The sequence below is a fragment of the Dendrobates tinctorius genome, unplaced genomic scaffold (assembly GCF_039654945.1).
Source record: "Dendrobates tinctorius isolate UK_male_01 unplaced genomic scaffold, ASM3965494v1 ptg000128l, whole genome shotgun sequence".
Taxonomy (NCBI): domain Eukaryota; kingdom Metazoa; phylum Chordata; class Amphibia; order Anura; family Dendrobatidae; genus Dendrobates; species Dendrobates tinctorius.
The window spans coordinates 4,719,776-4,740,162 of record NW_027361796.1 but is presented as its reverse complement, the minus strand read 5'-3'; the positions used below and the strand labels follow the sequence as shown (position 1 = coordinate 4,740,162).

The window sequence follows — 20,387 nt, the reverse complement described above, 5'->3', positions numbered from 1 at the left end:
AAAAAATGATTTTTTATTTTCACTGCTCTGCGTTGTAAACTTCTGTGAAGCACTTGGGGGTTCAAAGTACTCACCACACATCTAGATAAGTTTCTTGGGGGGTCTAGTTTCCAAAATGGGGTCACTTGTGGGGAAGCTCCAATGTTTATGCACACAGGGGCTCTCCAAACGCGACATGGTGTCCGCTAACGATTGGAGCTAATTTTCCATTCTAAAAGTCAAATGGCGCGCCTTCCCTTCCCAGCCCTACTGTGCGCCCAGTGGTTTATGTCCACATATGAGGTATCGGTGTACTCAGGAGAAATTGCCCAATACATTTTAGGATCCATTTTTTTCTCTCTCACCCATGACAGCACCACGGAGAGAGGAGGTCCGCCGATCAAGGACAGGAACCTACCGATAAAAAGGCGGCACCTCTCCTCCGCCCCCAGTTGGGTTCCTGTCCTTGACAGGTGACCCGTGGATCCTGCAGCAGGCGGCAGGCTTACCTTTGAAGAGGAGCCAGGGCCGTCCCGTTCGTAGTCCTGGCAGCGGGGAGGCCCCTGCCGGGCCGGGGTCGGTGCTTGAAGCCGCCACCGCTGTAGCCGAGGGGCTGTACAGGGTGAGCGGGCGGGGAGGACCGAGCCGCCGCTCCGAAAAAGAGAATGGGGCTGGAGGGACGCCGGTACACGCGGGGGGCAGCGTGTGGTACAAAGGTGTACCAATATGGCGCTGCCCCGGAAATGGAATGAAGACTTCCGGGTCCCCGCGGTTGGCGCATGCGCATTGCGCGCTCCCCGGGGCACAGTGGGGCAGGCTGGGAGGAGGGGTTGCCGTCAGGGCCCGGGAGACTCAAGAAGACGGCGGCAGATGCTCCTTGCTGGAAGCGTCCTATAGACATGGAGGACAGCGACCAGCATGAGGAGCAGCTAATGCAGCAGCATAAGGAGCAGCAGCAGCACAGGCACCAGCGCCGGCAAAAAGAAAAGGACGTGTGAGAGGGCCGGTCCAGTAGGCACTCCACGCAGCGGAGCAAGTCGTCTGCGAGGAGCAAATCACCTCCTGTGGATCAGCCCGTGAGGGATCTGAATCCTCCTCCTGAACCGGTACCTGCATCCTCGCATGATGGGGTAAGTGATCTACGTGAATGTCCCCCATTATAATAGACTTCTTTCCCTTATTAGGGAAAGAAGAAAGAAAAGACAAAGAACAGGGAATGCCCCACCTGTAGAAGGCCGCTACCAGCAGCTTGGGTTAATAAACTCTGCGACTCCTGCATACAGGAAGTTCTTTGTGATGAAACCCCGGATTACGCCTCGGATCTAAGAGCGGTAATACGATCGGAGTTTCAAAGTGCCCTTTCATCCCTAAAACGCAAAGAGAGGGGAAAGAAAAGGGACACAGTAGCAGCCTCCCAGTCAGAGGCCTCGACGTCAGGGGAAGTTACATCAAATACTTCAGACACTGACTCGTCATCCTCAGATGAGGAAACAGAGGGTCGTCATTGCTTTCCCCTGGATGAGGTAGACATGTTAGTAAAAGCGGTAAGGTCTACCATTGGGGTAGCAGACCCTCGGCCAGATAGATCAGTCCAGGACATAATGTTTGGGGGATTAGGCCAAAAGAGACGCAGAGTATTCCCGCTAAACGAGAATGTACAGGGCCTGATAAAAAAAAGAATGGGAGAGACCAGATAGGAAGAACTCCACGGTTCCCTCCCTTAAAAGAAAATACCCATTTGACGAGGAAGCGTCCATGTCCTGGGACAGAGCCCCGAAGTTAGACGTGGCGGTCGCCAAAGCCTCGAAAAAATTTGCACTCCCCTTTGAGGATATGGGTACTCTAAAGGACCCATTAGGCAAAAAAGCTGATACTTTCCTCAAGGGCACCTGGGAATCAGCAGGAGGAAACCTTAGGCCAGCGATAGCGGCAACTTGTACCTCCAGAGCCCTCATGGTGTGGGTAGACCGACTAGAGTAGCAGCTAAGGGAAGGTACACCCAGGGAGAAGATCCTGGAATCCATTCCCGTGATAAGGGGAGCTGCGGCCTTCTTAGCCGACTCTTCGGCTGATTAGGTAAGGTTGTCATCCAAAACGGCAGCCCTGTCAAACGCAGCCCGAAGAACGCTGTGGCTTAAATGTTGGCCTGGGGACCTACAAACTAAGATGAAACTATGTGCCATTCCTTGTGAAGGGAAATTCCTATTTGGAGAGACTTTGGATGACATCCTCGAAAAGGCGGGGGACAAAAAGAAGGGATTCCCAAATTTAGGCCCTACAGGCCCCACAGGCTTTAAAAGGTCCTTTAGGAACGAAAAAAAATTTTCAGAGGAGACCCCCGAGAGAACAGAAATGGGACGACAGAAGGAGAGACATGGGGTTCTTCTTTGGTAACTCGTCCCGAGACAAAAAGCCCTCCAAGTGACTGTTTGCCCAGGGTGGGAGGGAGGCTAAGCTTTTTTCTCCCAGCCTGGAGGAAAATATCGAACAACCCTTGGTTATTAAATCTGATAGGATCAGGGTTAAGGATAGACTTTCTCTCTCTCCCACCTAAAAAATATGTAGTGACCCCACTAAGATCATCAGTAAAAGAACAAGAAGCCCTCGAAAAAGAGGTCCTAAGCCTGTTGAACAAAAAGTCCTCCAGGAGGTTCCCCCGCGGGAGAAAGGCAGAGGATTCTACTCGCCTCTCTTCCTAATAACCAAACCGGACGGTACCTTCCGGACAATTATAAATCTAAAAAGACTGAACGATTATGTCAAAAACGAGAAACGAAAAATTCAAAATGGAGTCGATCAAGTCGACCATCAAAATTCTCTTTCCACATTGCTTCATGGTAGTATTAGACCTCAGCGATGCCTACTATCACGTCCCCATCCACAAAGACTCCCGACAATACCTCTGACTTGCGGTCTCCATAGGAGGCGAAATAAGGGAATTTCAGTACAGGGCCCTGCCATTTGGGATCTCGGTAGCCCCGCGAATGTTCACGAAACTAGTGGCAGAGATGATGGCTCACCTAAGAGAACAAGATGTTCTAATAGTCCCATATCTGGACGACTTTTTAGTAGCGGGCAACTCAGCCCAAAGATGCAGGGAACAGAGGGACAGGGTGATGGGCACTCTAAAAAACCTCGGATGGCTCCTAAACCTAAAAAAATCAAGGCTGGAGCCCAGGAAAGTCCAGGAGTTCCTAGGGCTGACACTGGACTCAAACACCCAGGAGTGTTATCTGCCAGACCACAAAAAGAGAGGATCGCTCAGATGGCAGCAAGAGCAACGCTAAGAAAAGCAATGTCACTGTTAGGGGTCCAGTGGGCGCAGCTACATACGAGAGATCTCCAATGGTATGTTTTAGCCAACCAGTCAGCATTAAGAGGTCACTTGGAAGGTTACGTTACACTAGACTCCAAAACTACTCGTTCCCTAGCTTGGTGGGGAAACAGAGACAACCTATCCAAATGGATCCCCTGGGTGATAAGTCACACACATAATCACCACGGATGCCAGTCCCAAGGGATGGGGAGCACACATGAGCAACAGGGTGGCTCAGGGGGAATGGGGAGGTCAGGAACTAGAAGCCTCCTCGAACCAAAAGGAACTGCTGGCAGTAGGCTACGCCCTAACACACTTTCTACCGGTATTAAAGGGACATCATTTCCAAATATTTTCAGACAATCGAGTGACGGTGGCCTACATAAATCATCGGGGGAACCAGGTCCCGAACACTAATGAACACATCCTCCGAAATATTCACGCTAGCCGAGATAAACCTACTGTCCCTATCTGCACTACAAATACGGGGAGCAGAAAACCAGACAGCAGACTTTCTAAGTCGCACCCAGCTACATCAAGGGGAGTGGGTTCTAAAACAGTCCATTTTTCAGAAAATTGTAAAAATGTGGGGAACCCCGGACATGGATCTGTTTGCCGACCACAAAAACAAAAAAGTGGAAGCATTTTGTTCCCTAGACCCCAGGGGGAATCCAAGGGCCCTGGATGCGTTTATGCTTCCATGGACACAGGGCCTAATGTATGCCTTTCCACCGCCCATTCTCATCCCGGCAGTCATAAGGAAAGTCAGAGAAGACAGGGCACGAATGATACTAATAGCCCCGTTTTGGCCAAAAAGATCTTGGTTTTCCTGGCTGAGAATACTGTCAATAACTGATCCCTGGGTTCTACCAGATCTCCCCGACCTTCTGTCCCAAGGTCCCGTGTTACACCCTCGGGCAGTGAACCTCCATTTAACAGCATGGAATTTGACAGGGCACTGCTGAGGGGGAGAGGGTTTCCAGAAAACCTGGTTTCCACGCTACAAAAGAGTAGGAAACCGATCACAACCAGGGCCTATGGTAGAACTTGGAGGAAATTTCTATCTAGCTCTGGGGTAAGGGTTCAAGATGGAATCCAAATTCACAAAATTCTCGAATTCCTACAAAAAGGGTTAGAGCAGGGGCTGGCAACTAATACATTGAAGGTACAGATAGCGGCTCAAGGTGCCCTTTATAACCAGGATGTGGCAGGCAACCCTTGGGTGGCACGGTTTATGAGGGCCGCAGCCAGGTCTAGGCCAATAACCACCCAGAAAATACCGTCATGGGATCTAAACCTAGTGTTGTCTGCACTAACAGGGCCCCCATTCGAGCCCATCCAATCAGCACCCCTAGAAACCCTATCATTAAAAACTATACTTTTACTTTTAACATCCGCTCGCAGAGTGCGCGATATTCAGGCTCTTTCAGCAATACCCCCGTTCACTAAATTCCTGGATGATAGAGTCATAATGAAACCTGATCCAGCATACCTACCTAAGGTGTCGACACACTTTCATAGGTCCCAAGAAGTGGTCCTTCCTTCCTTCTGCCCAAACCCTAGGAATAGGGGAGAGGAGAAATTTCACACCCTGGATGTGAAGAGGTGTCTATTTCAGTACCTAGAGGCCACCAAGGGATGTAGGAAGGAAGGGTATCTCTTTGTGTGTTTCCAGGGACCTCGGAAGGGACTCAAGGCATCCAAGAGTACCCTAGCAAGGTGGATAAGGGATGCGATTGCCCTGGCGTATTCATCCAGTGGGAATACCATCCTGGAGGGTCTAAAAGCTCCCTCTACAAGGGCAATGGCGACCTCATGGGCAGAAAGATCAGAGGTATCAATAGAGCATATCTGTAAGGCGGCCACCTTGTTAACACCTTCTACCTTTTTTAGGCACTATCGCTTAGATCTGGCCTCTACGTCTGACCTGACCTTCGGGAGAAGGGTCTTTCAGGCGGTGGTCCCTCCCTAAGCTACCAATCTCTGAAATTCTCTCCGTGGTGCTGTCATGGGTGAGAGAGAATAGCTTAGTTACTCACCGATAACGGTGTTTCTTGGAACCCATGACAGCACCCGCTTATTCCCCCCCTTTCACGTGTGCGGTGAGCATGAGTTAATGTGTGTAAAGTGTTTTTTGTTAGACACGGGGCTTCTCCATAATATGCAATATTATAATGTTATGTATGTACTTTTGTTGTTAACTAACCGGGAGACCCTCTGATGCTCTGTAACCAACTGGGGGCGGAGGAGATGCCGCCTTTTTATCTGTAGGTTCCTGTCCTTGATGGGTGGACCCCCTCTCTCCGTGGTGCTGTCATCGGTTCCGAGAAACACCGTTATCGGTGAGTAACTAAGCTAATCCTGGTGCCCATGTGAAAATGAAAAAACTGAGGCTAAAAGAAAATTTTTGTGAAAAAAAAGTACTTTTTTATTTTTACGGATCAATTTGTGAAGCACCTGGGGGTTTAAAGTGCTCACTATGCATCTAGATACATTCCTTGGAGGGTCTAGTTTCCAAAATGGGGTCACTTGTGGGGGAGATCTAATGTTTACGCACACAGGGACTTTCCAAATGCGACATGGCAACCACTAAATATTCCAGCATATTTTCCATTCAAAAAGAAAAATGGCGCTCCTTCCCTTCTGAGCTCTGCCGTGCGCCCAAACAGTGGTTTATGACCACATATGAGGTATCGGTGTACTCAGGAAAAATTGCCCAACAAATTTTAGGATGCATTTTATCCTGTTACCCATATGAAAATGAAAAAATTGATGCTAAAAGAAAATTTTTGTTTAAAAAATTAAAATGTCCATTTTTTCCTTCCACATTGCTTTAGTTCCTGTGAAGCACCTGAAGGGTTAATAATCTTCTTGAATGTAGTTTTGAGTGGCTTGAGGGGTGCAGTTTTTAAAATGGAGTCACTTTTGTGTATTTTCTGCCATATAGACCCCTCAAAGTGACTTCAAATGTGAGGTGGTCCCTAAAAAAAAATGGCTTTGTAAATTTTGTTGTAAAAATGAGAAATCGCTGGTCAACTTTTAACCGTTATATTTCCTAACCAAAAAACTTAGTTTCCAAAATTGTGCTGATTTAAAGTAGACATGTGGGAAATGTTTTTTATTAACTATTTTGTGGTCCATAACTCTCTGGTTTAACAGAATAAAAATTCAAAATTTGAAAATGGCTAAATTTTCTAAATTTTCACCAAATTTCCATTTTTTTCACAAATAAACGCAAAAATTATCGACCTAAATTTACCACTAACATGAAGCCCAATAGGTCACGAAAAAAAATCTCAGAATCGCTAGGATGCGTTGAAGCGTTCCAGAGTTATTACCTCATAAAGGGACACTGGTCAGAATTGAAAAAAATGGCCAGGTCATTAACCCCTTTCTGCCATCCGACGTACTATCCCGTCCACGGTACCCGGGCCCGTATGACCGGGGACGGGATAGTACGTCGGCGCGATCAGCGGCGCCCACGTGGTGAGCGCCGCTGATCGCGGCCGGGTGTCAGCTGATTATCACAGCTGACACCCGGCACAATGTGTCAGGGGCGGTCACGGACCGCCCCCGACACGTTAACCCCTTGCACACCGCGATCAAACACGATCGCGGTGTACCGGGGGTTAAAGGGAAGCATCGGCAGGGAGGGGGCTCCCTCCGTGCTTCCCTGAGCCCCCCACGGCAGCGCAATGTGCAGCGCTGCTGCGGGGGACTCCCTTCCTCCAGGCCCCCGAATCCAAGATGGCGACGGGGGCCTTCGGGGGCCTGCGGAAGCTGGCTTCCTCAGTGCCTGCAAAGCGTAGGCATGAGGAAGCCTTCTGCACTGCCTGTGTCAGATCGCTGATCTGTCACAGTGATCTGTGATGTGACAGATCAGCGATCTGTCACAGGACAGTGATGTCCCATCTGGGACTATTTAATAAAGTAAAAAAAAAGAATAAAAAAAAGTGTAAAAATAATTTAAAAAAAATCGCCAAATAAATTAGAAAAAAAAAAAAAAATTCCCCCAATAAATCCATTTTTTGGAAATAATAAAAAAAAAAACAATAAAAGTACACATATTAGGTATTGCCGCGTCCGTAACGACCCGCCCTATAAAACTATCCCATTAGTTAACCCCTTTAGCGAACCCCTTAAAAAATAAAAATAAAAAACGAAGCAAAAAATAATGATTTATTATCATACCGCCAAACAAAAAGTGTAATAACGCGCGATCAAAAAGACGCATATAAATATCCATGGTACCGCTGAAAACGTCATCTTGTCCCGCAAAAAACGAGCTGCCACACAGCATCATCAGCGAAAAAATAAAAAAGTTATAGCTCGCTGAATAAAGCGATGCAAAAATAATTATTTTTTATATAAAATAGTTTTCATTGCATAAAACCGACAAAAACATAAAAAACGACCTAAATGAGGTATTGCTGTAACCGTACTGACCCGAAGAATAAAACCGCTTTATCAATTTTACCGCACGCGGAACGGTGTAAACGCACCCCCCCAAAAGAAATTCATGAAACGCTGGTTTTTGTTCATTCTGCGTCCCAAAAATCGGAATAAAAAGCGATCAAAAAATGTCATGTGCCCGAAAATGGTACCAATAAAAACGTCAACTCGTCCCGCAAAAAATAAGACCTCACATGACTCGGTGGGTCAAAATACGGAAAAATTATAGCTCTCAATATGTGGTGATGCAAAAACTATTTTTACAATAAAAAGCGTCTTTTAGCGTGCGACAGCCGCCAAACATAAAAACCGCCATAAATAGTAAATCAAACCCCCCGTTATCACCCCCTTAGTTAGGGAAAAATAATAAAATAAAAAAAATGTATTTATTTCCATTTTTCCATTAGGGTTAGGGCTAAGGTTAGGGCTAGGGGTGTGTTGGGGTAGGGTTAGGGTTAGGGCTAGGGCTAGGGCTAGGGTTAGGGTTATGGCTAGGGTTAGGGTTAGGGCTAGGGTTAGGGTTAGGGGCGTGTTGGGGTTCGGGTTGGAGTTAGAATTGGGGGTTTCCACTGTTTGGGCACATCAGGGGCTCTCCAAATGCAACATGACGTCTGATCTCAATTCCAGCCAATTCTGAGTTGAAAAAGTCAAATGGTGCTCCTTCCCTTCCAAGCTCTGCTATGCGCCCAAACAGTGTTTTACCCCCACATGTAGGGTATCAGCCTACTCAGGACAAATTGCAAAACAATTTTTGGGGTCCAATTTCTCCTGTTACCCTTAGGAAAATAAAAAATTGGGGGCAAAAATATCATTTTTGTGGAAAAAAATGATTTTTTTATTTTCACGTCCGAGTGTTATAAACTTCTGTGAAGCACTTGGGGGTTCAAAGTGCTCACCACACATCTAGATAAGTTCCGTGGGGGGTCTAGTGTTCAAAATGGGGTCACTTGTGGGGAGTTTCAATAGTTTAGGTACATCAGGGGCTCTCCAAACGCACATGACACCCGCAGACCATTCCATCAAAGTCTGCATTCCAAAACGTCACTGCTTCCCTTCCGAGCCCCGACGTGTGTCCATACAGTAGTTTTCTCCCACATATGGGGTGTCAGCGTACTCAGGACAAATTGGACAACAACTTTTGGGGTCCAATTTCTCCTGTTACCCTTGGGAAAATGAAAAAATTGGGGACTAATTGATCATGCTTGTGGAAAAAATACGATTTTTTTATTTTCATGCCCTGGCATTATAAACTTCTGTGAAGCCCTTGGGGGTTCAAAGTGCTCACCTCACATCTAGATACGTTCCTTAGTGGGTCTAGTTTTCAAAATGGGGTCATTTGTGGGGGGTTTCCACTGTTTAGGTACATTAGGGGCTCTCCAAAGGCAACATGACACCCGCAGACCATTCCATCAAAGTCTGCATTCCAAAACGTCACTACTTCCCTTCCGAGCCCCGACGTGTGCCCATACAGTAGTTTTCTCCCACATATGGGGTATCAGCATACTCAGGACAAATTGGACAACAACTTTTGGGGTCCAATTTCTCCTGATACCCTTGGGCAAATAAAAAAATGGTGACTAAAAGATCATGTTTGTGGAAAAAATGCGAATTTTTTATTTTCACGCCCGGGCGTTGTAAACTTCTGTGAAGCACTGGGGGGTTCAAAGTGCTCATCACACATCTAGATAAGTTCCTTGGGGGGTCTAGTATACAAAATGGTGTCATTTGTGGGGGGTTTCCACTGTTTAGGTACATTAGGGGCTCTCCAAAGGCAACATGACACCCGCAGACCATTCCATCAAAGTCTGCATTCCAAAACGTCACTACTTCCCTTCCGAGCCCCGACGTGTGCCCATACAGTAGTTTTCTCCCACATATGGGGTATCAGCATACTGAGGACAAATTGGACAACAACTTTTGGGGTCCAATTTCTCCTGGTACCCTTGGGAAAATAAAAAAATGGTGACTAAAAGATCATGTTTGTGGAAAAAATATGAATTTTTTATTTTCACGCCCGGGTGTTATAAACTTCTGTGAAGCACTGGGGGGGTCAAAGTGCTCACCACACATCTAGATAAGTTCCTTAGGGGGTCTAGTTTCCAAAATGGTGTCATTTGTGGGGGGGTTCCACTGTTTTGGTACATCAGGAGTTTTCCAAACGCGACATGGTGTCCGATCTCAATTCCAGCCCAAAACGTCAAATGGCGCTGCTTCCCTTCCGAGCTCTGCCATGCGCCCAAATAGTGGTTTACCCCCACATGTGGGGTATCAGCGTACTCAGGACAAATTGCACAATAACATTTAGGGTCCTGTTACCCTTGGAAAAATAAGAATTGAGGGTGAAAAGATCATTTTTGTGGAAAAAATATGATTTTTTAATTGTATGGCTTTATGTTATAAACTTCTGTGAAGCCCTTGTGGGTTGAAAGTTCTCACCACATATCTAGATAAGTTCCTTGGGGGGTCTAGTTTCCAAAATGGGGTCACTTGTAGGGGGTTTCCACTGTTTAGGTACATCAGGGACTCTCCAAACGTGACATGGCGTCCAATCTGAATTCCAGCCAATTTTGCATTGAAAAAGTCAAACGGCGCTCCTTCCATTCTGAGCTCTGCCATGCGCCGAAACAGTCGTTCCCCCCACATATCAGGTATCATCGTACTCAGGACAAATTGCACAATAACTTTTGCAGTTCAATTTCTCCTGTTACCCTTGGTAAAATAAAAAAAATTGAACCTGAAGTATTTTTTTGTATGAAAAAAAGTTAGATGTTCATTTTTTTTTAAATATTCAAAAAAATTCCTGTGACGCACCTAAAGGGTTAATAAACTTCTTGAATGTGGTTTTGAGCACCTTAAGGGGTGCAGTTTTTAGAATGGTGTCACTTTTGGGTATTTTCTATCATATAGACCCCTCAAAGTGGCTTCAAATGTGATGTGGTCCTAAAAATAAAATGGTGTTGTAAAAATGAGAAATCGCTGGTCAACTTTTAACCCTTATAACTTCCTAACAAAAAAAAATTTTGGTTCCAAAATTGTGCTGATGTAAAGTAAACATGTGGGAAATGTTAGTTATCAAGTTTTTTGTGTGCCGTTTCTCTGTGATTTAAGGGCATAAAAATTCAAATTTGGAAAATTGCGAAATTTTCGCCAAATTTCCGTTTTTCTCACAAATAAACGCAAGTTATTTGAATGAAATTTTACCACTAACATGAAGTACAATATGTCACGAGAAAATCACCAAAAATCACCGAAAATCATATGTCAGAATCACCGGGATCCATGGAAGCGTTCCAGAGTTATGACCTCATAAAGGTACAGTGGTCAGAATTTTAAAAATTGGCCCGGTCATGAACGTGCAAACCACCCTTGGGGGTGAAGGGGTTAAGGTCAAAATAGGCTGGGTCATGAAGTGGTTAATGGGAGTAGAGGGGATTGATTCAAAATTTTTTTTATTTTTATGCTTTTATTTTTTTAAGTTTCTTTGTGGGACTTGAACTTATCATCATCTAATTGCTTTATGTACTGTCATACAGTCATATGTTAAAGTTTGGGCACCCCTATTAATGTTAACCTTTTTTCTTTATAACAATTTTGGTTTTTGCAACAGCAGTTTCATATATCTAATAACTGATGGACTCAGTTATATTTCTGGATTCAAATGAGGTTTATTGTACTAACAGAAAATGTGCAATCTGCATTTAAACAAAATTTGACCGGTGCAAAAGTATGGGCACCCTTATCATTTTCTTGATTTGAACACTCCTAACTACTTTTTACTGACTTCCTGAAGCACTAGATTGGTTTTGTAACCTCATTGAGCTTTGAACTTCATAGCCAGGTGTATCAAATCATGAGAAAAGGTATTTAAGGTGGCCACTTGCAAGTAGTTCTTCTATTTGATTCTCCTATGAAGAGTGGCATCATGGGCTCCTCAAAAAAACTCTCAAATGATCTGAAAACAAAGATTATTCAACATAGCTTTTCAGGGGAAGGATACAAAAAGTTGTCTCAGAGATTTAACCTGTCAGTTTCCACTGTGAGGAACATAGTAAGGAAATGGAAGAACACAGGTACAGTTCTTGTTAAGCCCAGAAGTGGCAGGCCAAGAAAAATATCAGAAAGGCAGAGAAGAAGAATGGTGAGAACAGTCAAGGAAAATCCACAGACCACCTCCAAAGACCTGCAGCATCATCTTGCTGCAGATGTTGTCACTGCATCGGTCAACAATACAGCGCACTTTGCACAAGGAGAAGCTGTATGGGAGAGTGATGCGAAAGAAGCCGTTTCTGCAAGCACGCCACAAACAGAGTCGCCTGAGGTATGCAAAAGCACATTTGGACAAGCCAGTTACATTTTGGAAGAAGGTCCTGTGGACTGATGAAACAAAGATTGAGTTGTTTGGTCATACAAAAAGGCGTTATGCATGGAGGCTAAAACACAGCACAGCATTCCAAGAAAAACACTTGCTACCCACAGTAAAATTTGGTGGAGGTTCCATCGTGCTTTGGGGCTGTGTGGCCAATGCCGGCATCGGGAATCTTGTTAAAGTTGAGGGTCGCATGGATTCAACTCAGTATCAGCAGATTCTTGACAATAATGTGCAAGAATCAGTGACGAAGTTGAAGTTATGCAGGGGATGGATATTTCAGCAAGACAATGATCCAAAACACCGCTCCAAATCTACTCAGGCATTCATGCAGAGGAACAATTACAATGTTCTGGAATGACCATCCCAGTCCCCAGACCTGAATATCATTGAACATCTGTGGGATGATTTGAAGCGGGCTGTCCATGCTCGGCAACCATCAAACTTAACTGAACTGGAATTGTTTTGTAAACAGGAATGGTCACAAATACTTTCATCCAGGATCCAGGAACTCATTAATAGCTGCAGGAAGCGACTAGAGGCTGTTATTTTTGCAAAAGGAGGATCTACGAAATATTAATGTCACTTTTATGTTGAGGTGCCCATACTTTTGCATCGGTCAAATTTTGTTAAAATGCAGATTGCACATTTTCTGTTAGTATAATAAACCTCATTTGAATCCAGAAATATAACTGAGTTCATCAGTTATTAGATATATGAAACTGAAATAGCTGTTGCAAAAACCATAATTAGTATAAAGAAAAAAGGTTAACATTAATAGGGGTGCCCAAACTTTAACATATGACTGTACCATAGTATTAGTAATAGCTTGGCTTCCCAGGAGTACCAACAAAGCAGGCATGGGCCCTGCCTGCCATGGCAACCCGTTGGCACCCAGCAATTGAGTTTCAGGCTGGTAAATGGTCATATTGAATGGCATGCTCCCCAACAGCACGCTTTATATACCACGGTCAAAGAGTGATAGTGGAATTTAAGAGGTTAATAGCAGCATTCAGCAGTTGGATGGCGGATGCTGGCTGTAGCACAGTTGGCCTTTGATTGGTATGGTACAGGCTTAGATCAGATCGATCGATAAGTCTTCAGTCACTCTGTGTGACTGCAGACTTCTGAATCCCCCAACGCTTGCACTGGATGGCCGCGTCCAAGTGTATGGAGCGAGGCTGCGTGGGCTAGAAATCTTCTGCCCAGGAGTATGCATTTTGCATACATCACCACCGTTCCCGGCTTAGAAACCGGCAAACCTTCACAGTTCACAGTGTGAGCGTTGGCGGGATTCATAAGTCTGCAGTCACTCAGAGTGACTGCAGACTTCTCAAAATAGACTGGACAACCCCTTTAACGTGTACAGCCTGATCTTAATCAGATTCTTCACTCAACCAGACTTTTGAAGAATTCCTTCTTTATTGATCTTCTGGACAGAATCATTTGGAAATACTTAAATTGTAGTAGAGCTAAATAAATCTTCAGTGTATTTTATATGAGTGACAGATGTTGAAATTCTGGGTAAAATGTGGTATATGAATAATAATGTTTTCTCCACAGAAATTGGTATCCTGGCAAAATCCTACATAGAACAAGGTCAGCTGGTGCCAGATGATGTGATCACCCGACTAATCGTACAAGAGCTAAATAACTTTGGTGACCATAACTGGCTGCTAGATGGTAAGCTCCATTCTTCCCGTGTATGGTTTGTACATGGTGAGATAAATGGTCATAAATACAAACGACTGTCCATTCACGTGGGAGAATAAATCCCTGGATAGGAAAATGGTCTTCACTATTAACGCAATGCATGGACACATATAGTTGATTAATAATGAAACGATCAGTTAACCCCTTACTGATGATTTTCCATTTTTTTCCCTCCCCTTCTTCCAAGAAATATAACTTTTTTATTTTTATTTTTTCATTTTTCTATCGACAAACCTGTCTGAGGGCTTGAATTTTTGGGAAATGAGTTGTACTTTTGAATGACGTCATCCATTTTACTATGCAACATACTGGAAAATGGGGAACAAATGCCAAGTCTGGCGAAATTGTGAAAAAAAAAATTGCAATTTCAGAATTAGTTTTTTGGGTTTTGTTTTTATAGTATTCATTATGCAGTAAAAATGACCTGGCAATGTATTTATAATACAATATTTTTGAGTGCTTTCAGGAGACTTGAAGCTGCAATTGTCTGATTGCTTGTACTTTACACAATACTCCAGTACATAGTAAACAAAAAAAACATGGCTTCCTATGAACACAAGCCGCATGCTGGACATCATAGCCGAGTTGTCATGGCTGGCACAGGAGTCTCCATTAACTCCCGACTGTAAGGGCAACCCAACAGCATGGCATGATTATATCTCGTGGGAGCCGATAAGTGCATAGAACTGTGCGTCCCTGGGCCGCATGCTGTATATATAACTGTCAGAGATTGACAGCGACATTAAACAACAGCAGTGGGTGGAACTAGGTGGCACTTGCTGCTGTTAGCGGCAGATGACGGCTGAATAACACCACCATCTGCCAGGATACAGTAGATGCGGACTTAGCTCCCAAGCCTATATCAAACACAGGGACCTGACATTTGACGTACGAGTACACCACACAAACTGGTGTGGAGCTTTTTCTGGATGTCTTCAGACGCGTTCAGCTATTATAAATATTAAAATGTTTTCTATGCTAGTAATTTTGTGTTTTAACATTTCATATAGGTTTTCCTAGGACTGTTCCTCAAGCACAAGCTCTTGATAAGGCTCATCAAATAGACACAGTCATTGACTTGAACGTTCCATTTCAGACCATTAAGGATCGTCTTACTGCACGGTGGATCCATGCTGGTAGTGGAAGAGTATATAACACAGAATTCAATCCTCCAAAAGTTTCAGTAAGGACTTTTAAGACTTATTATTATATTATTATAGCTGTAGCCCTTCTGTAAGGTGCACCTGTACTATTACTTTGTTTTTATAAGTTTTTGCATTGTTTTTACACTGTTAGATCTGGCAGTGCCCGGTGTTTAAAGGGAACCTGTCACCTGGAATAACGCTGTTAACCTGCAGATATGGGGTTAAACTGCAGGTTAAGAACATACAAATACCCTTTTAAGGCCTCTTTCACACATCAGGTTTTCTGCTTCAGGCGCGATCCGGCGCTTTTGACTAAAACCGGATCCGTCGAAATGCAATGCCGGATCCGGTTTCCCCCCCATTGACTTGCATTAGAGCCGGATCGAGCCGGATGGCCATGCGTTTCATCCGATTTTCGCCGGATCCGGCAATGTGACGCGATCCGGCATCTGGAAAAAACGGTGACTGTAACTTTTTTTGTATCCGTCGAAAAAGGCGGACACGCCGGATCCGGCGTGTCCGGCTTTTTCATACAATGAAAGCCTATGAGCGCCGCAATGCGCTGGATCCGGCGACAGCCGGATCCGCCGGCCGGATCCGGTTTCTTTGGTCTGAGCATGCTCAGTAGCTCTGCCCACAGGACATATATAAAAGCAAGACAATGGAACCCTCAGCCACACCCAACATGCCACCCAAGCCAAGAACCAGGAGCAGGAGAAGGCAGCAGACATCTGCAGCAGCAGCACCATCAGCACCACCCCAAATGGAGCAGCATGCTGAACAGCGGGAGGGGAGTCCAGCAGCAGATGAGAGACGGTAATTATCAAATCCCCCATTCCTCCAAACTAGGGCTATGGAATATCAAGATATTCATTGGCCCTTTGTTTCTCTTTATTCAACAGCCGCCCAATAGATGCAGCAGCAGCAGCAGCAGCAGCAATGACAGCAGCAGAAACACCACCCACAGCCATGGAGTCTGGCCATGAGGAAGACAGCACATCTTCAGGGAGCCCTCCCTCGCATCGTCAGCGTTTGACGGTAAGTTTTTATTTCCAAAATCCATCATCTCTGTAATATATGTGTATTCATTGCCTTTTATTTCAAAACAGGAATCACAAGATGAAGAGGAGCTCCCAGAAGAAGAAGGAAGGGGTGGACAGACACTTGGAGTGGGCTCACAATTGGTAAGTTTTTTGCATCAAACGCAGAAACACAACATCACACTACACACAACACATAGAAAACAATGTTCTGCAGACCACACACAGCAAACAAATGCCTACATCCAAAGACATAACATTTTTTGTTTTCTTCTCTAGTCTTCCCAATCTGGTGCTCGGCCAAGAGGTCCTCGCAGTGCCTCCCAGGGTCATCGGCGACAGCAACGCGGCGGTCACCAGCGTGTAAGTATAAATATTTTTGCTTTGTTTTTTTTGCACTTTTTATTTCATTTCTTTTGTGGAGGCTAATTATGTTATTTTTGTCTTTTTCTTTAACAGCCTTCACAGCGTGCTCCCGACTCTGACGGTGAGGATGGAGGGATTGATGTGGACCGCCTCATCGATCTCGTCAGAGAAAGGGAGCCGCTCTGGAATATGGCTGACCGACGCCACGCTGACCTGATCGTTACCCGACGACTCTGGGAGGAAATCTGTTCGCTCCTTGTGGACCGCTGGGAGGACCTCGAAGCTCGGGCCCAGATTAAAGAGCGTAAGTATATACAGTACCGGTTGCTTGATTTAAACTAGTGTTTCCCGAACTCCAGTCCTCGTGGTCCCCACGGATCATGTGTTCAGGATTTCTATTTACTTTGGAAATCCTGAAAACATGACCCCTGGGGACCATGAGGACTGGAGTTTGGGAAACACTGATGTTGTATACTAACCACTTTGTCCTTTCTCATTTCAGGGGAGAGAATTGTGAAGCGGTGGCGGTCTGTGAGGGATCGTTTCAAGAAGGAGTTCAATAAAGAGATGCGGGCCCCGAGTGGATCTGGAGGACGCAGGAGCAAGTACAAGTACGCACGAGCCCTGTCGTTCCTCCGGGAGACAATGCTCACCAGAAGGTAAATATTACACACCACATGTGACAAAAAAATGTTTAGATGTAACTTTTTTTTTTCAGCCAGGGCCATACCATGTCACTATTTTAATTGTTTTTTTTTCTCTTTATTCCACAGCACGGTGAGCAGCACTCGGGAGCCTGCACGATTGGACCCTTCTGAGGCAATCCCTGAGGAGACCGGCACCGAGGGACACTTCGACCGCCCCGGTACATCTGCACCTTCCCAGCCTTCCCACACATTCGACCCATCTGTCCCATCCACCAGCACAGGAGCATCGTGGCCGCCTACATTACATGAAGCTGCTGGTGAGGAGATCGCTTTCCCTTTACCCCACCCTTCTGCCCCTGCCACCTCTAGTACACCTGCGGGTACTGGGCGGCAGCGGCAGAGGGGTCAGGAAAAGACTTATGCGCCAGAGTTCTTGCATCTGAATGCATCTTTCCAGAATTGTCTAAAAGTCTTGTCAGAGCAAATCTCCGCAGGCTATCAGCAGATCAACTCCAGCATTCTGGAGGTGAAGACACTTCTGCAAACCATGCATTCAGAAGCAAGATCTTCGCCAAACCACACCTTTTTCAGGTCTGTTGTGGAGCGCATGGAAACGCTCTCTCCTGCCCAGCAGATGCATGTAATGCATTCATGCCACGCTGCTCTCCAGCAAGTTACCTCCCAACCTCCTCCTCCTACCACAGTAGTTCCTCCACCTGCACCCCCTCCAGCCACTTTCCATCCTCCCCCTCCTATTACATCTACACCCCCTCCAGCCACTTTCCATCCTCCCCCTCCTATTACATACCATCCACCTCCCCAGCACCATCCACCTCCCCAGCACCATCCACCTCCCCAGCACCATCCACCTCCCCAGCACCAGCAACCTCCCCAGTACCAGCAACCTCCCCAGTACCAGCAACCTCCCCAGTACCAGCAACCTCCCCAGTACCTGCAAACTCCCCAGTACCAGCAACCTCCCCAGTACCAGACATCTCCCCACTTCCAGCAACCTGCCCCGTACCAGACATCTCCCCACTTCCAGCAACCTGCCCCGTACCAGACATCTCCCCACTTCCAGCAACCTGCCCCGTACCAGACATCTCCCCACTTCCAGCAACCTGCCCCGTACCAAACTCCTTCCCCATACAACTTGCCATCAACATCATCTGCTCCTACAGTCCCTGCCCAACCCTCCACTCCACCACCCACCACCTCTTCTGCTTCCCACATGTCCACCCATTCTGTAGTTTTTTCCACACCTTCACCTCTAACTGTTCCTTCCCCACCACGATCCCAGTCCTCTCTCCACACTCCCAGTGTCGAAGTGTCCCGCAGCCCCTACAGCAGTATTTCCACCACACACTACACAGATTTATAATGTGTGTATTTAAATAAAAATGACCAGTTTTATGGTTTCAAAGCTTTATTAAACAAGTTTATTAAAATTTTAAAAAAGTTTACTAAAAAAAACATTTTTCAATAAAAGTTAAATTATTTTACACTGGTTGTCTGTCATTTCTTTCTGCGGCGAAAAAGGTTAAATACAGGGTATTTAAAAGGTGAAATGGTATTCAAAACTAGGTATATAACTGTGGGTAAATTTTAGCTTTTTGCCACAGTTGTGTTCCTGGTTGTGTTTGAAGCAAAGTATTTCACCTAAAAAGTTGTGTTTATTGTTGGTGATTTCATAACAATGTACACAACTTTTGTTAAAAGGTGAAATACTTTGCATAAAACACAACCAGGTACACACCTGTGGCCTAAAGCTAAAAATAGAGACCATGACAAGATAGCCAACTTTGGTTGGCAAAGGTATATACTGTTGGTACAGAAGGTACAAAAGTTTGGTTGGGCACAAATCTTTCACACTCTGTCATCCTGCCAGTGTACTCTGCCTTGAGGTGACATAAAGTATAGTGCAAAATTGTCCCTCATTACTGAAACCGTCACAGAACTTCTAGTGGTAATGTCATGGTAATCTTGCAAGGTGGTTTCTTCAGAGGTGTCCTCAATGGAAATGGGTTCCTTGCAGATAACAAAATTGTGGAGTACCACGCACGCTTTGATCACCTCGTCCACAGTTTCTGTCTTGAGGTTGATCGCAGTCAATAGGACCCGCCATTTGGCTGTCAGAATACCAAAGGTACAGTGGGGCAAAAAAGTATTTAGTCAGTCAGCAATAGTGCAAGTTCCACCACTTAAAAAGATGAGAGGCGTCTGTAATTTACATCATAGGTAGACCTCAACTATGGGAGACAAACTGAGAAAAAAAAATCCAGAAAATCACATTGTCTGTTTTTTTTTCATTTTATTTGCATATTATGGTGGAAAGTATTTGGTCAGAAACAAGCAATCAAGATTTCTGGCTCTCACAGACCTGTAACTTCTTCTTTAAGAGTCTCCTCTTTCCTCCACTCATTACCTGTAGTAATGGCACCTGTTTAAACTTGTTATCAGTATAAAAAGACACCTGTGCACACCCTCAAACAGTCTGAATCCAAACTCCACTATGGTGAAGACCAAAGAGCTGTCAAAGGACACCAGAAACAAAATTGTAGCCCTGCACCAGGCTGGGAAGACTGAATCTGCAATAGCCAACCAGCTTGGAGTGAAGAAATCAACTGTGGGAGCAATAATTAGAAAATGGAAGACATACAAGACCACTGATAATCTCCCTCGATCTGGTGCTCCACGCAAAATCCCACCCCGTGGGGTCAGAATGATCACAAGAACGGTGAGCAAAAATCCCAGAACCACACGGGGGGACCTAGTGAATGAACTGCAGGGAGCTGGGACCAATGTAACAAGGCCTACCATAAGTAACACACTACGCCACCATGGACTCAGATCCTGCAGTGCCAGACGTGTCCCACTGCTTAAGCCTGTACATGTCCGGGCCCGTCTGAAGTTTGCTAGAGAGCATTTGGATGATCCAGAGGAGTATTGGGAGAATGTCCTATGGTCTGATGAAACCAAACTGGAACTGTTTGGTAGAAACACAACTTGTCGTGTTTGGAGGAAAAAGAATACTGAGTTGCATCCATCAAACACCATACCTACTGTAAAGCATGGTGGTGGAAACATCATGCTTTGGGGCTGTTTCTCTGCAAAGGGGCCAGGACGACTGATCCGGGTACATGAAAGAATGAATGGGGCCATGTATCGTGAGATTTTGAGTGCAAACCTCCTTCCATCAGCAAGGGCATTGATGATGAAATGTGGCTGGGTCTTTCAACATGACAATGATCCAAAGCACACCACCAGGGCAACGAAGGAGTGGCTTCGTAAGAAGCATTTCAAGGTCCTGGAGTGGCCTAGCCAGTCTCCAGATCTCAACCCTATAGAAAACCTTTGGAGGGA

General features: G+C 45.3%; 1 protein-coding gene across 1 annotated transcript in view; it reads left to right on the top strand.

Moving 5' to 3' along the window:
* The window catches only part of AK3 (adenylate kinase 3), a 57,359-nt gene that overhangs the window by 15,719 nt on the left and 21,253 nt on the right, over window positions 1–20,387 (top strand). The window contains exons 2-3 of the mRNA XM_073542628.1: window positions 13,677–13,796; window positions 14,837–15,009. Of these exons, the coding sequence (XP_073398729.1) occupies window positions 13,677–13,796; window positions 14,837–15,009 (293 nt within the window). The remainder of the gene's footprint in view (window positions 1–13,676; window positions 13,797–14,836; window positions 15,010–20,387) is intronic.